Raw genomic sequence first — 13,252 nt, forward strand, 5'->3', positions numbered from 1 at the left:
AGATATTCACTGGCAGGGCTGGTAGCTAATGCTAGTGTGGAGGGTATCAGCTCACGGAGGGTTCCATCCTTTGCGGATGGCAAGCGGGTGATAAAGACTCAAGTACTTCCAGAGTCCTTACTCTGTCCCAGACACACAGGGGCACTTTATATATATCAACTCATTTAATTGTCACACCAGTCTGTGAGGTGGGGACGATTATTTTCCCATTTTACAGATGAGGATGTTAAGGCCTCCGGAGGTGAAATCACTTCTTCAGGGTTACACAGCTCGTACATGGTAGAGTTGGGGTTTAAACTGAGGCATCTGCCGTGCTGCTCTCAACCTGTATGGTATGTGACCTTTCAGCCAAGACTCTAGAGACAAGATACCACGTAAGGTGTTAGTTGACTGAGATGGTCCTGAATCCTCCTGTCAGTGAGATTGTCTTAGTGGCAAAGACTGGAACCAAATGGCCTATGTTATCCTTTCTACTGTCTTGAAGCATTTGACTCCCTTGCTTGTATTGTTCCCACCTGACCAGGCAACACTGGTCTCTGAACTCACCTACTGGTCTTCTGTCATTTGGCTCATTGACTGGCAGCCTGACCTGAGATGCCGAGAGGGCTGTTAGCTCACTCTGTTTCTGTCCTCCCATCCCAGGTACCATATCAGTGAACAGCAGGCGCACGCCATTCACTGCCAGCGGGGAGAGTGAGATCCTGGACCTGGAGGGGGACATGTATCTGGGCGGGCTGCCAGAGAACCGTGCTGGCCTCATCCTCCCCACCGAACTCTGGACTGCCATGCTCAACTACGGCTATGTGGGCTGCATCCGTGACCTGTTCATCGACGGGCGCAGCAAGAACATCCGGCAGCTGGCGGAGATGCAGAACGCTGCGGGCGTCAAGTCCTCCTGTTCACGGATGAGCGCTAAGCAGTGTGACAGCTACCCCTGCAAGAACAATGCTGTGTGCAAGGACGGCTGGAACCGCTTCATCTGCGACTGCACCGGCACAGGCTACTGGGGAAGGACCTGTGAAAGGGGTGAGTTGGCCCTCGTGGGTGGCATGCAGGGTCCGAGTGGGGGCGGTGGATGGCAGTTGTGTCCCTCGGTGGAACTACCCATGCTTTCTTTGTTTTAGAGAAGCATTTCCTTTTGTTCGCTGCTTCCCAGATTATACCTTTTCTGATTCTGGATGATTGAATTTGTTTAACTAGGATTGGATCCCAGAAAGGGAAACTTCAGAATAAGTATTACCAAGATCATGGTCCTTTTTCAATTAAATATGAGACATTTTCTATGTAGAGTGGGCACACACTTCTCTTTTAGGTTTCTGGATACACTAGCAGTCTAGCTTTTTGGAGCTTTCTACATGCTAGTTCTTGGACTAGGCTTTAAAAATACACTGTAGAAGAAGGTAGATCCAGGCCTTTTCTCATGGAGTTGCTGCCTCCGGGAGTATTTAGGCATTAAAGAAATAATTACAAACATGTAAGAGGCAGCAGGATGTATTAGTTAAGAACATGAACTCTGGAGCCAGACTGGGTGAGAAATCTGACCCTTACGGGGTGTTGTGAACTTTATCAAGATAACTGGTATCTTTCAGACTTGATTTCCTCATCTGTAAAATAGGGATAATCAGGCACCTACCTCACAATATATGGTGATGATTAAGTGAGCAAGTAGTTTCCCAGGCAGTGACTTAGTAAGTATTGGTGATTGTAACCATCATCATTATTGTTATAAACATCACTAAAGGGAAAATAAAAGTTTGGGAGGCCTCTGCAGGGGGAGCCACCATCCTGTAGGGATTCATAGAAAGCTGATGCCAGGAAGAAATACGCAATCTGAGACTTGAAATATGACTAGGAGTTAGCTTTGCAAAGAGGTTGGAGGAAGGCATGTGTCTTAGACAAGAAAGACAGAATGTGCCAAGGGACAGAGATAAGAAACCATGGCACAGTTGAGGAACTGAACGAAGTCCAGAAAGGTCTAGAGTGTGGCATGACGTGGGAGGAAGGGCATAAGAGGTAGGTGAAGGTGAAGAGGAAGGAAGCAAACAGGCCAGGGTGCTGGGAGCAATCCTTTGCATTCACCACTTTAGCATCTTACATCTACACTGACTTTGCAGCTTGGGTGAAGGGTAGAGATGAAGGTAAAAAGAAACGGAATCAAGACACGGAGATTCTGGTCTTTAAGCAGTGTCTAATTCCAGCTTGTTTTATTCTTTTATATGCCAAGCTTATGGACTCAAGCTGGCTGTCCATAGGTTGTCAAACTCTATTTTATATGAAAGGATAGTTTCTGTAGTTATCAAGTGTTTGCTGAGGGCATAGCTTTAAGCATCCAAGGGCTTTAAGGATACTACATCTGTAACAGACATCGTTCCTGCTCTCAAGAAGTTTATCATTTATTTATCTGAGGAGTTGAGACACCTATACAAGAAGAGTAATAAAATGATACAGGCCAGCATCATGGATTCTATTTGTGGACCAGACTGGGAAGATATGGAGATTCAGAGAAGAGAAGACTTTCTTGAGGAGGGACCTGCAGGGTCTCATCCCTCAAGACTACTGGTGGCCAGAATTATCCAGTATCACAAGTCTGATGATGAGGATGAATCCTGGAACAATCCAGGAACAGGGGCTGGATGATGAGACAAAGATGTTTTCAAGGCGTGGTTTTTGTGAGGTTAATTATATTATTAGATGAGGGGTATTTCAAAAGAACTGCAGACCTTTTTTTACAGCTGGATCAAAAATAGGACACAGAGCACTGGGGTGAAGGAGGAAGAGAGAGCTTATTTGGAGCTTAGGGGATGTAAATTCAGTCACTGAATTTTCAAAGCTACAACAAGCAGAATTTGAGCTAAGATGAGGAAGCAGCTGTATGGGGCGGGTCAGTCTGTCAAATTCCTAGACTTTCTGCCAAATCTGTTTGGAAGCTGGACTACCCTGGTATTGGTTTAGGTCAATAGAAAGGTCATTTGACGTCTGAGATGAGTAAGACAGTTTTGGTGCAAGCCACGTTGTTACAGATCTTCCACCACCATGGAAAGTAGTATAAGAACCAAAGATAGCTTCAGACATCCACTTCTCCCCTCAGGTCTCTTCCCAATTCAAGGACCTTGTGACTGCTGAAGACAGGAGGATTTCCTGTAGCCAGCGGTGCAAGGTGTCTCTGAGCTTACCTATTCCAAGGGTATATAAATGGGAGTTGGTCCAAGTTTTGCCAAGTACGGTGAAAGTCACTGCACCTTTTACGTTGTCACTTTGGACTAGTCATTAAGAGGCAGCTGATTGGGGATATATGAGGGACAATTATTCCTGGTACAGTGCAGCCAAGTCATCTATTCTAGCCAAATGAGAAGGAGCATAGCAAATTTAAGACATTTGATCTATACATCGCTCAAATCCCAGACGGTTCAACGGATTGTTTTGTTCTCCTGCTAATTGTTTTTTGGCCCTGTATTGTTCCTGACACCGTGTTCAGAGTGAATCAGTGGAGTGTAAAAATGGTAGGACTCTACTTGCTAGCAGAGAAAATAGAGTTTTCCAATGACATTGTTTTTCTTTATTGAAACTGATTTCTCAGTGGAGATACTTTGAGTGTCTTTTATTCATTTTTATACATGATGTAGACATTTATTGAAACCCTAGCATATTCCAGGCACTGTATTAGATGCTGGAAATGCAAAGACATTGACATAGCCCCTGATGTTGATGAAGGGGTGTATAGTCCTTCCAGGGAAACAAAGGGGAATGCAGTAAATGTCCTAACATGTGGTAGATGTTATGCCATATGTCTATAGGGGAACAGTAGGGCAAACGGACGGGAGAGGCCATGTCTATGTAGGGGAGTGATGATTGGGAAAAGAGGATTCAAGATTTCTTGGATCTTTTTGTCTCCTATTTCTAGCAAAACTATGGTCTTTCTCTGCCTATGACCCTGTAGGCATTTCTGAAGAGTGGTGAAGGAAAAAAAAAAACACCAAAAACTTGTCAACATTTTTAATGTAAGGAGCATGATCCCCTTTGGATCCAGGAATGCTGCCTCACCCACTATGACCCCATCACTCAGTTTACTATTTTCTCTCTATTTTTCTTTGAACATTAACCAGAAGCTTAGAATCGGTCATTTGTAGGAAATGTGATGAGACTGGGACAATTTCTAAGGCAGTGTGTCCTATCTGGCCCAAATTGGAGTGTTCTGTACTTGGATTTTGCTGTGGGGTCAGTCCTTTGGTATCACTGGTCCCACAATAGGAATGGTAGGGTTAGAGAGGCATTTGTTAATATAGAATGAAGAAAGCATAGGTGGAATACTAGAATTGGTAGAAAAAGAACAGAGCTGGGGATGGCCCGGGTCAGACACTAGCTCCAAATAGCCCAAGAACTCAAGCAAAGTGAGCAAACAGATCAGTCTATAGGGCAACTCCCAGATCAAAGCTGTCCTCCAAAGATAAGGGAATAAGGCAGGGAACCTAGGAAATATATAAATATATGAGATTAAGGTTAATTTTGAGGAGTATCTTTCTCTTATAGTAAAAATGGATGACTCTTGCTTGTACCCTCATAAGAATGCTTCTACTGCCTGTGAAGATAGCAACTCTAAATCTTGACATTTAACAACTGGCTTGATGTCGTATTTAGATTTTGTCAGGATGGTCTGATACTATTCTGCGAAGATGTAGATCTATCTTCCCTTCCCAGTTGTTCAGCTGTATCTATTTGGGTTTGTTTTTCATAGTGATGTGGGAGACGCCTATCTCTCTGACCTAGAAAGCAAAGCCCTGTTTTGGTTGCTTCTTGCCAGTCAGTTTGGTTGAAATGCTCTAATCTGTAGGACCACCTGCCCTCCTGTGAAGCCCTGTTGTACAGAGGAAACGTTCCAGCTTGTCTATCTTAGGAAGATATGATCAGCTGATGTGAGACAACCAAGCCATCTTCTCCTTGTCAGTGTGGCCAGACTGTTTAGTTCAGTCTGTGGGAGCCAAGCGTACATAGCCAAGATTATGGATTTGATTTTTTTTGTGGACCATCAAGCTTCAATTTATGACGCCACTGCAGATTCTGTCTTCCTCCCTGAATGACTTTTTCTGAAAATATGCCATCATTTATTTAGCAAGCGAGAAAGTAGGATTCAGCATGAGTCCATTCCCATGACAAGAAAAGTAACCTACAGAACAGCACTTAGAGTCAGGGTGGTCTAGTGGTTAATGGCATGAATTTTGGAGTCACATAGACCTGGTTTCTGTGCTGATTCTGTCACTTACTAGCTAGGTGATGTACAAAAAACTTCTCTCTTAATTCTTCTAAGTCTCAGTTTCTTTATCTATAAAATGGAGAGACTAATAGTTTCTTGGTAAGGTTCTCTTGGTTGCAAGCTACAGAATCTACTATGGCTAACAGTCAAGGAAGAGGATTTACTGCATGATTACCTAGAGAGGTATTGATCAAATGAAGATCTCACTAACTACATTTTTAAAAAGGAAGCAGAACAGCTCTGGGGACCCTAAGGCACTGTGATTCAAGTGACTCATGTCTCCTGGCCTCCAGGTACTGGATTTTTCTATCCAGCATTTACATTTTCCAGAAAGGGAAAGTGGCCCAGTTTGGTTTATCTGTCTTTCCTTATATCAATCAGCTCTGTTTAGGTGGGTGGTCCCCTAGAATAGATATGAAGGATCACGGGTGTGTGTGTGTGTGCGTAAATAAGATATTACTGCACCATTTTGCTAGTGCTCTTTCTTGGCTAAGCTCAGCATATTCTGACCCATAAGGCCATATCCTATGACAGATATCCAGCCATGTGGAGCTGCTTCTGTCTGACAAAAAGAAATATTATCCGGAATCATGGAAATCGGATGCCTTTGAAAATAATAATTTGCACAACGAAGAGAATGTGATGAGAGGGTAAATCTGCTCTTCTCACTGGTTCCTGGGATTCCATTCATCTTATATAAACACCAGCTGAAAACCAAGAATACAGATATTTTGAGTTTTCTTAAGTGACTCTTGTTCCAACAGGAAAAGAGTGCAGACAGCAGCTGCTCTCCCTTGCAGCCTAGGGACTTCCCTTTCAGCCAGCTCTCTGAATGCTGCTGTGTGCCTCTGGAGTAGCAGCAGTGTGTTCTGCCTGGGAAGGGTGAGTTCCCACCCTTAGATGACACTGGAATGTGTCATTTGGATGCCACATGGAAATTTTGACCTCAGAAATAGAGTTGGCAGGTGCTGTTGATGTTTCTGTTCCTAATCTTTATTTCAGTAGGTGAGGAATTGGAAACTCTGAGAGGTTAACATCACTTTAACTTGGAGTAGCTGTAGAATGGTTGAAATTCATGATTCCTGACTTTTAATCTCTTGTACTTTCCATTGCATTGAGCAACCTTTCCTTCCTGTATATCTGAGAGAGGTCAGATTGTAAGGTCACTGAGGGAGGGAAAATGATGCATTACATATTTTTGTTGCCCACCTCCCCCAGTCTCTAGCACTGTGCTGTACACATACTATTGTGGTTAGGAAATGTTGGAAGACCTCAGTCTTCATTCCTGGGCCTCCTGTTAGTCTGCATACTCCCTTTGGTGTCCTCATCCATTGCCATGGTGTCAGAGGTCATCTACATGTTGTTGACTCCCAAATCAACTAGCTTGGCAGATCTCTAGCTTGGCAGTCTCTGGAATCCCAGATTTCTGTATCTGGTTGCTTGCTTGAGATATCCATTTAGATTTCTGATAGGTATCTTAATCATAACATTGAAAAATAAATTTTGAGTCCCTCCTCCCAGTGTTAAGACTCTTCCCCCACCACCTTCAGTCTCAGTAAATGGCATCACCATTGTCTTTGGCATTACCATTGTCTTTGGCATTTTCCTTGATTTTTCTCCCACTTTTTTAAATCTTTCACAGCAATTTCAGGTAGACCTCTTATTTAAACCCTTCCTCATCTGTTCACCTCTCTCCCTCTCCACCACCATCCTCTTAGGTCAGTCTACACTAATCTCTTTTTTGTGCAACTAGATAGCATGTCAGATGGTTATGAAAAGCTCAAAATCATTTTCCGCCTTTTTCTGAGTATTAGATTATTAAAATATTTATATATTCAGTATTTTCCTGTATTAAGTATCTTTAGTTTCAGTGGCTCTTGGTTCCCCAAATTGTAGGAAATGAAGCTATGATACTTCTTTGGAAAGAACTTCAACATTAACATAGCGGTTCCACAAGGAGGCATCTGTCTCTTCTCTGTACCAGGCTTGGTGAGCTAATTTGTGAGGATGAAGTTTTGTAGGAGACATGGTTTCTGTTCTTCATGAACTCATAGTCTAGTGGAGGGGCTGGAGAAGTAGTCTGCAAATTGTAATGCAATCTACCAATGGCAGTAATTCAGAGAATAATCATAGGGAAGAAAAGATGGCAATTAGAAATCAAAATATGTTTAGCACAATATATCACTTTATAACTGGTTCTGGATCCACTGGGGTCTACTCAGACTAACACTGGTGTAGGAATAACAGAAGCCCTGACTTCTAAGGTCAAACATAATAATGTTGGTTGCTTTTATAGGTTCCAGTGCCATCGAGGATCTGCTCCCAATCCCCAGGGATACCCAGGCCCTTTATTTAGATGTGTGACCTTGAGGTTCTTACTTGGATACTCTGGCCTCTCTGTTCTGCAAAAATAAAATGAGACAGTTGTGTTTCATGCTCTCTCAGGGCCCTTCCAATTCTAAAACTCTGTGATTCTCAAATGTCATCGGCTTGGCAGTATCTTTCCTTATCCTGAGTAGAGGGGTAAAGGTGAGTGAAGGGCAGAATAGGAATGCAAGTCCTTGTTTTGTTACAGGCTGCATAACTGTCTAAGTTAGGAGGCTGGGTTTAGTTACATCAGCACTGCAGTGAAGTTCTTGGATTCTTTAATCTATGAAAAGTAATACCTTAGTGTACTGGGAATACTTCAGGCCCGTGATACATAGGTTTTAATTGGTGGATTCATGAATAGAACCTTGGATTTCTTAAGAACATTTAAAGGCTGTCACCTTTTTGGTCCAGTTTTTACCCCTTTTGATGGGTAATGATATTTATCAGAGAAAGTGGCTTCTCAAGAAATATGCAATTCATGAGGTGCCTGGGTGGCTCAGTTGGTTAAGTGTCTGACTCTTGATCTCAGGTCAGGATCTTGTGGTTCATGAGTTCGAGCTACACGTTGGGCTCTGTGCTGACAGCACAGAGCCATCTTGGGATTCTCTCTCTCTCTCTCTCTCTCTCTCTCTCTCTCTCTCTCTGCCCCTCCTCTGCTTGTGTACATGTGTGCATACACTTTCTCTCTCAAAAGAAATAATCCAGTGAAGAAATGGGCAGAAGACATGAATAGACACTTCTTAAAGAAGACATCCAGATGGCCAACAGGCACATGAAAAGGTGCTCAACTTCACTCCTCATCAGGGAAATACAAATCAAAACCACACTGAGATATCACTTCACGCCAGTCAGAGTGGCTAAAATGAACAAATCGGGAGACTATAGATGCTGGAGAGGATATGGAGAAACGGGAACCCTCTTGCACTGTTGGTGGGAATGCAAATTGGTGCAGCCACTCTGGAGAACAGTGTGGAGGTTCCTCAAAAAATTAAAAGTAGATCTACCCTCTGACCCAGCAACAGCACTGCTAGGAATTTACCCAAGGGATACAGGAGTGCTGATGCACAGGGGCACTTGTACCCCAATGTTTATAGCAGGACTTTCAACAATAGCCAAATTATGGAAAGAGCCTAAATGTCCATCAACTGACGAATGGATAAAGAAGATGTGGTTTATATACACAATGGAATACTACTTGGTAATGAGAAAGAATGAAATATGGCCTTTGGTAGCAACGTGGATGGAACTGGAGAGTGTTATGCTAAGTGAAATAAGTCATGCAGAGAAAGACAGATACCGTATGTTTTCACCCTTATGTGGATCCTGAGAAACTTAACAGAAGACCATGGGGGAAGGGAAGGGGAAAAAAGCTGGAGAGGGAGGGAGGCAAAACTATAAGAGATTCTTAAAAACTGAGTATAAACTAAAGGTTGATGGGGAGTGGGAGGGAGGGGAAAGTGGGTGATGGGCATTGAGGAGGGCACCTGTTGGGATGAGCACTGGGTGTTGTAAGGAAACCAATTGAACAATAAATTTCATATTAAAAAAATAAAAAAAAGTATACAATTCATTAACATCAACTGACATGTCCTCACTTTTTCTTATCTGTTGGTGCTTAGATTATACAGTTGTATCTCTGGTTACCACTGTAGCAGTGCTCAGACTTAGCCTCTTTGTTTTCCTCTTCCTGTTTTCTAAGTTTTCCTTCCCACAGGCTCAATATTGTATGATCCCAAGAAATTGTACCATAGTCCATGAACCCTTCCTAAGTGTTATTCTACCAGGATAGGGTCTGAGATTCTCCTGATCAAAGCTGCCCCTGTAACTTGAAAGAGAGTAAGGAAAGGGAATTCTGGCTATTCTGGAGTCTTGAAGCTCAAAGGTCTCAGAACTGGTTGGGGATTTTGTACATCCTTAAAAAATTTATAGCTAAGCCTATGTTCAGCCTGAAAATATGAGGGTCAGAACTTTGGGGCAGCACATGACAGCTGCTTAGAACCCTTTCATACCTGCTGTGGGCTGTGGTTTTGTCCAATGCACGGACATGGTGGCCATTTATATTGCTGCTGTATACCTTTATCACTGCCTTTGCTAAAAGCTTCTTAACTGCTAGCAGACATCTGCCTGATGGGTGCAATAAATTGGGATGCTGCTGAATTAGAAACAAGTGCTTTAAAATGCACACAGAGGGATTATTACAGTTTTTTCCAACATCTCTGGCTTTGTGTGTCTTTTCATAGATAGATGAATTCTTCCTTGCTCCAGTCAGATGAAGAGGAAAGGAAAGTTAAGAGATCTACTGTTTATTGAGAGAAATTATGCGCCTGTTCTGTGTTAAGTTCTTAATATACACTGGGCCATTTAACCCTCACATCCACTCTGCAGGCTGCATATTATTATCCTCATTTTCTGGTTGAAGAAATTAAGGGCTTGATTCATTCATTCTTTCCAAAGCACCTATTTAGCACTATGTGCCAGAAGCCATGTTGAGCCCTCAGGATACAAAAGCATTGATCATGTCTCTCCTCATAAACATTCTAATAAATTCTGATATCTGAGGAAGGTGGGACATAAATTCCAGGGGGAAGTATCATGGACAGCATCACAAATTAGGTGACACTAGAGCCGAGGCTTGGTAAAGTAGTGGGTCTCTCCCAGGTAGACCAGACAGGTGAAAGTATTCCAGGCAGAGGAAGCAGATATGTGAAGGTGACTTTGGTAAATAGGAAGTTTTCCTGGTGTATGGAATCTAAAGCTTGGGAAGTAGGAGAGGAATTTGAGGGGATATTTTACAAGGTGTGGCTGGAGGGGTGGCATGGCCAGTTGTGAAGCACTTTGTTCACTTTCCCGACAAGTTTGGACCTTCTCTTACAGGAGGCATGCTATTTTTAGCAATGTGAGAACAGGGTGGGATGTGGGAGACAGGAGCCAACAGACTAGTGTGCATTAGTTCTGTTTGCATTTGCATTAATTCGGGAATGAGAAATAAGAGCCCTAAGTGAGGTAGAGGGAATGGAGGTTGCGTTTGGGGGGCACATCCAATAGATATTAAAGGGGAAGTATCAATAGGACTTAATTGTACAGTAGCTAAAGAGTGTTCAAGACTTGATTAGAACAAGAGTTTGGCCACAAAAGTTATTCTTTCTTTCCTGTTCTACTCAACCATCTCAAATCAGCTAGAGATGCTTGGGAGGAGAGGGGAGGAGGTAGCTAGTAGTCCCCTACATACGCTGGTCCCACTCTGAATATATGTGCCTAACTCTCTGTGCCTCAGTGTTTAGATTTACCACTGAGAATATCCACAGTGGCTGCTTAATTGGCTTGTTGGGAACCTCTGTTATAAACCAAAATGTATGATGTACTTACATAGATAAGCCAATATACCCCTTTCTGAATTTGGAGTTCAATTCAAGAATGGAAAAAAAAAATTATATGGCTGGTGTTCTTATCCTGTTTTTTTCCTTCTGTTGTAGAAATAATCTAGATGGGATTTTTGTGTTTAAGCATAACAATACAGGCTAGAAGTTAAAAGTCGGAAGGAGGGTTGTGCCGGAAGGAAAACATACCAAAGCCTGCTCTTCTCCATTCTTTAAATGGTTTGTACTTGGAATCAAGACCTGACTCCAGTATAATCCTAGATTTTGAAGAACTAGGTTAAAATGATCTGTTGTTGACAACTGTGATTATCTCATACTCGGGCATAGATTTGATGAAAAAAATGAATTGTAGTTTCTTTTATAAAAGTGGGCATGTTTGATATTAAGCCAAAAGATTCTTTCCTTACAGATAGGGAAATCAGATTTTTAATTTTTCCTTATTCTAGTCTCTCATTAGGAATTTACAGCAATGATATTTAATACCGAGGATTGTGGATGTGTCTGTGCATAGGTCACATGTATATAGTTTCCCTCCAGTTTCCCAGATGTGTCTATATTTTCATGGGTTCTGTTATAACCCAATTTGGGGTTATTAACATGAAGAGACAACACACCTGTAGCAATCATGAATAAAAGGTACGAACTCAAAACCTGAAACTGGATTGACCCAAAGAAAACCAGAGAGAGTATTAAAGAGTCATAGATCTATTTATCTTGCCAGAGGCTCAGATGTTATCTGGCATAACGATCCCCCCGCCCCCCTCCCCAGTTTTAGGTGAGGAAACTGAGGCCTCCAGGTAGGAAATGAATTGCCCACAGGATGGAATGTAATGTTCTTAACCCCTCATTTCAGTTCCCTTTTGGTTGAATTTTTTTAAAGAAATAGGCACTGGCAGTATCTGTGCATATTTTGTGAAGATATATGTTTATGTCCCTGTGGCCTACTAAGCAGTAGAATTATGACATTATAGGAAAAGCATTTAGTCCATTTCCAGTAATTTAGTCTTATTGGTAATTTTTTTTTGAAATGTTGGCAGTTGATTTAGAGAGAAGAAATATGAAGATAAAGACATGTATACGTTTCCCCTCCCTCCCTCCCTCCCTCCCTTTCTTTCTTTCTTTCTTTCTAAATGTCATTTTATTTTGGGAAAGAGAGTGAGTGAGCAAGCAGGGAGGGGCAGAGAGAGAGAAAGAGAGAATCCCAAGCAGACTTTGCACTATTAGTGTGGTGGGCTGTATCCATGACCACAAGATCATGACCTGAGCCAAAATCAAGAGTCAGATGCTTAACCAACTGAGCTGCCCAGCGCCCCTGCTCCTTTCTTTCTTTCAACACCTATCTCCTCTTGCCCCATGAGCAACAAATAAAGGCAGCTCAACAGAGAGGATGTTGTAGTGACAAGTGCATCTGGGACTTAGGGCTGGAATCCCTGGGTACGAACAGCTCTTGGAAGGCCCCCTTCTGAGGACTATTAGACTGCCATTTCTGTGGCAAAGAGATGCAATCTTTCTTGGAGAAGATCATTTCATGCTTCTTAGCATGTTTAACCTTTACAGCAAGCCATTCTCATCAAAATGACAAACCCCAGCAGAGCCTTCTGAGAGGCCAGTAAATCAGAAACCTTATGAAATCTGTGGGATTAGCATGCTCGCCTTCTTTGTTTCCCCAGGGGAAGAAAGCCCGGTGCCTTTCAGATTTCAATCTTCTCTGCAGGCCTCTTGTCTGGAGTTCCCTGCTGTGGCCCACTGGTATTTGAATACTGTTTTCCTACAGTTGCCCACAGCCACATACTAACACCAGCCAAAGGCAGCACATTCTGTATCTCCATCAGTGACATTGTAAATGGAAGGTAACTGCTCTGATGTTTGCTTAGTTGAATTTTTCCCACCCTTGAAGTCTTCCTTTCTGGGTCTGAAGATAGTGCCTGGCTCTTAATGTCACCATGCGTGGTGACAGGCAGTTGCTCATCTCCAGCTGGGTGTCTCTGGTCCCCATGCCCTATTTTCCAGTCTGTAAGGAAACTTCTTTCACGAACAACCCAACTTCTCCAGCTGCTGCAATGTGGGGCCTCCTTCTGTGGAAGTCTACAGAGTCAAGTCTATGTTGAGCACAGAAGTGGAAAGAAAAAGGGTTGATGAATAAAAGTGCTGTTCGGGTGATAAAAACACCTTTATAGGGGATGGTGGGGGGTGACTTTTATCAGAATTCATAGGGTCATATTTAGAGTTGGAAGGGACCTCTGAGGTTTTTGAGTCT

At 42.7% G+C, this 13,252-nt stretch overlaps 1 protein-coding gene across 32 annotated transcripts in view; it reads left to right on the forward strand.

Moving 5' to 3' along the window:
• NRXN3 (neurexin 3) overlaps positions 1–13,252 on the forward strand; it is a 1,582,316-nt gene that overhangs the window by 519,476 nt on the left and 1,049,588 nt on the right. For all 32 annotated transcript variants that reach the window (XR_009264656.1, XR_009264657.1, XM_058739879.1 and 29 more), the window contains one exon: positions 643–1,026. Coding sequence is in view for 30 of the 32 variants with exons in the window: in XM_058739879.1 (XP_058595862.1) it covers positions 643–1,026 (384 nt within the window). In the remaining 2 variants the exon portion in view is untranslated. The remainder of the gene's footprint in view (positions 1–642; positions 1,027–13,252) is intronic.

Source organism: Neofelis nebulosa, chromosome 7 (assembly GCF_028018385.1).
Source record: "Neofelis nebulosa isolate mNeoNeb1 chromosome 7, mNeoNeb1.pri, whole genome shotgun sequence".
NCBI classification, from domain to species: domain Eukaryota; kingdom Metazoa; phylum Chordata; class Mammalia; order Carnivora; family Felidae; genus Neofelis; species Neofelis nebulosa.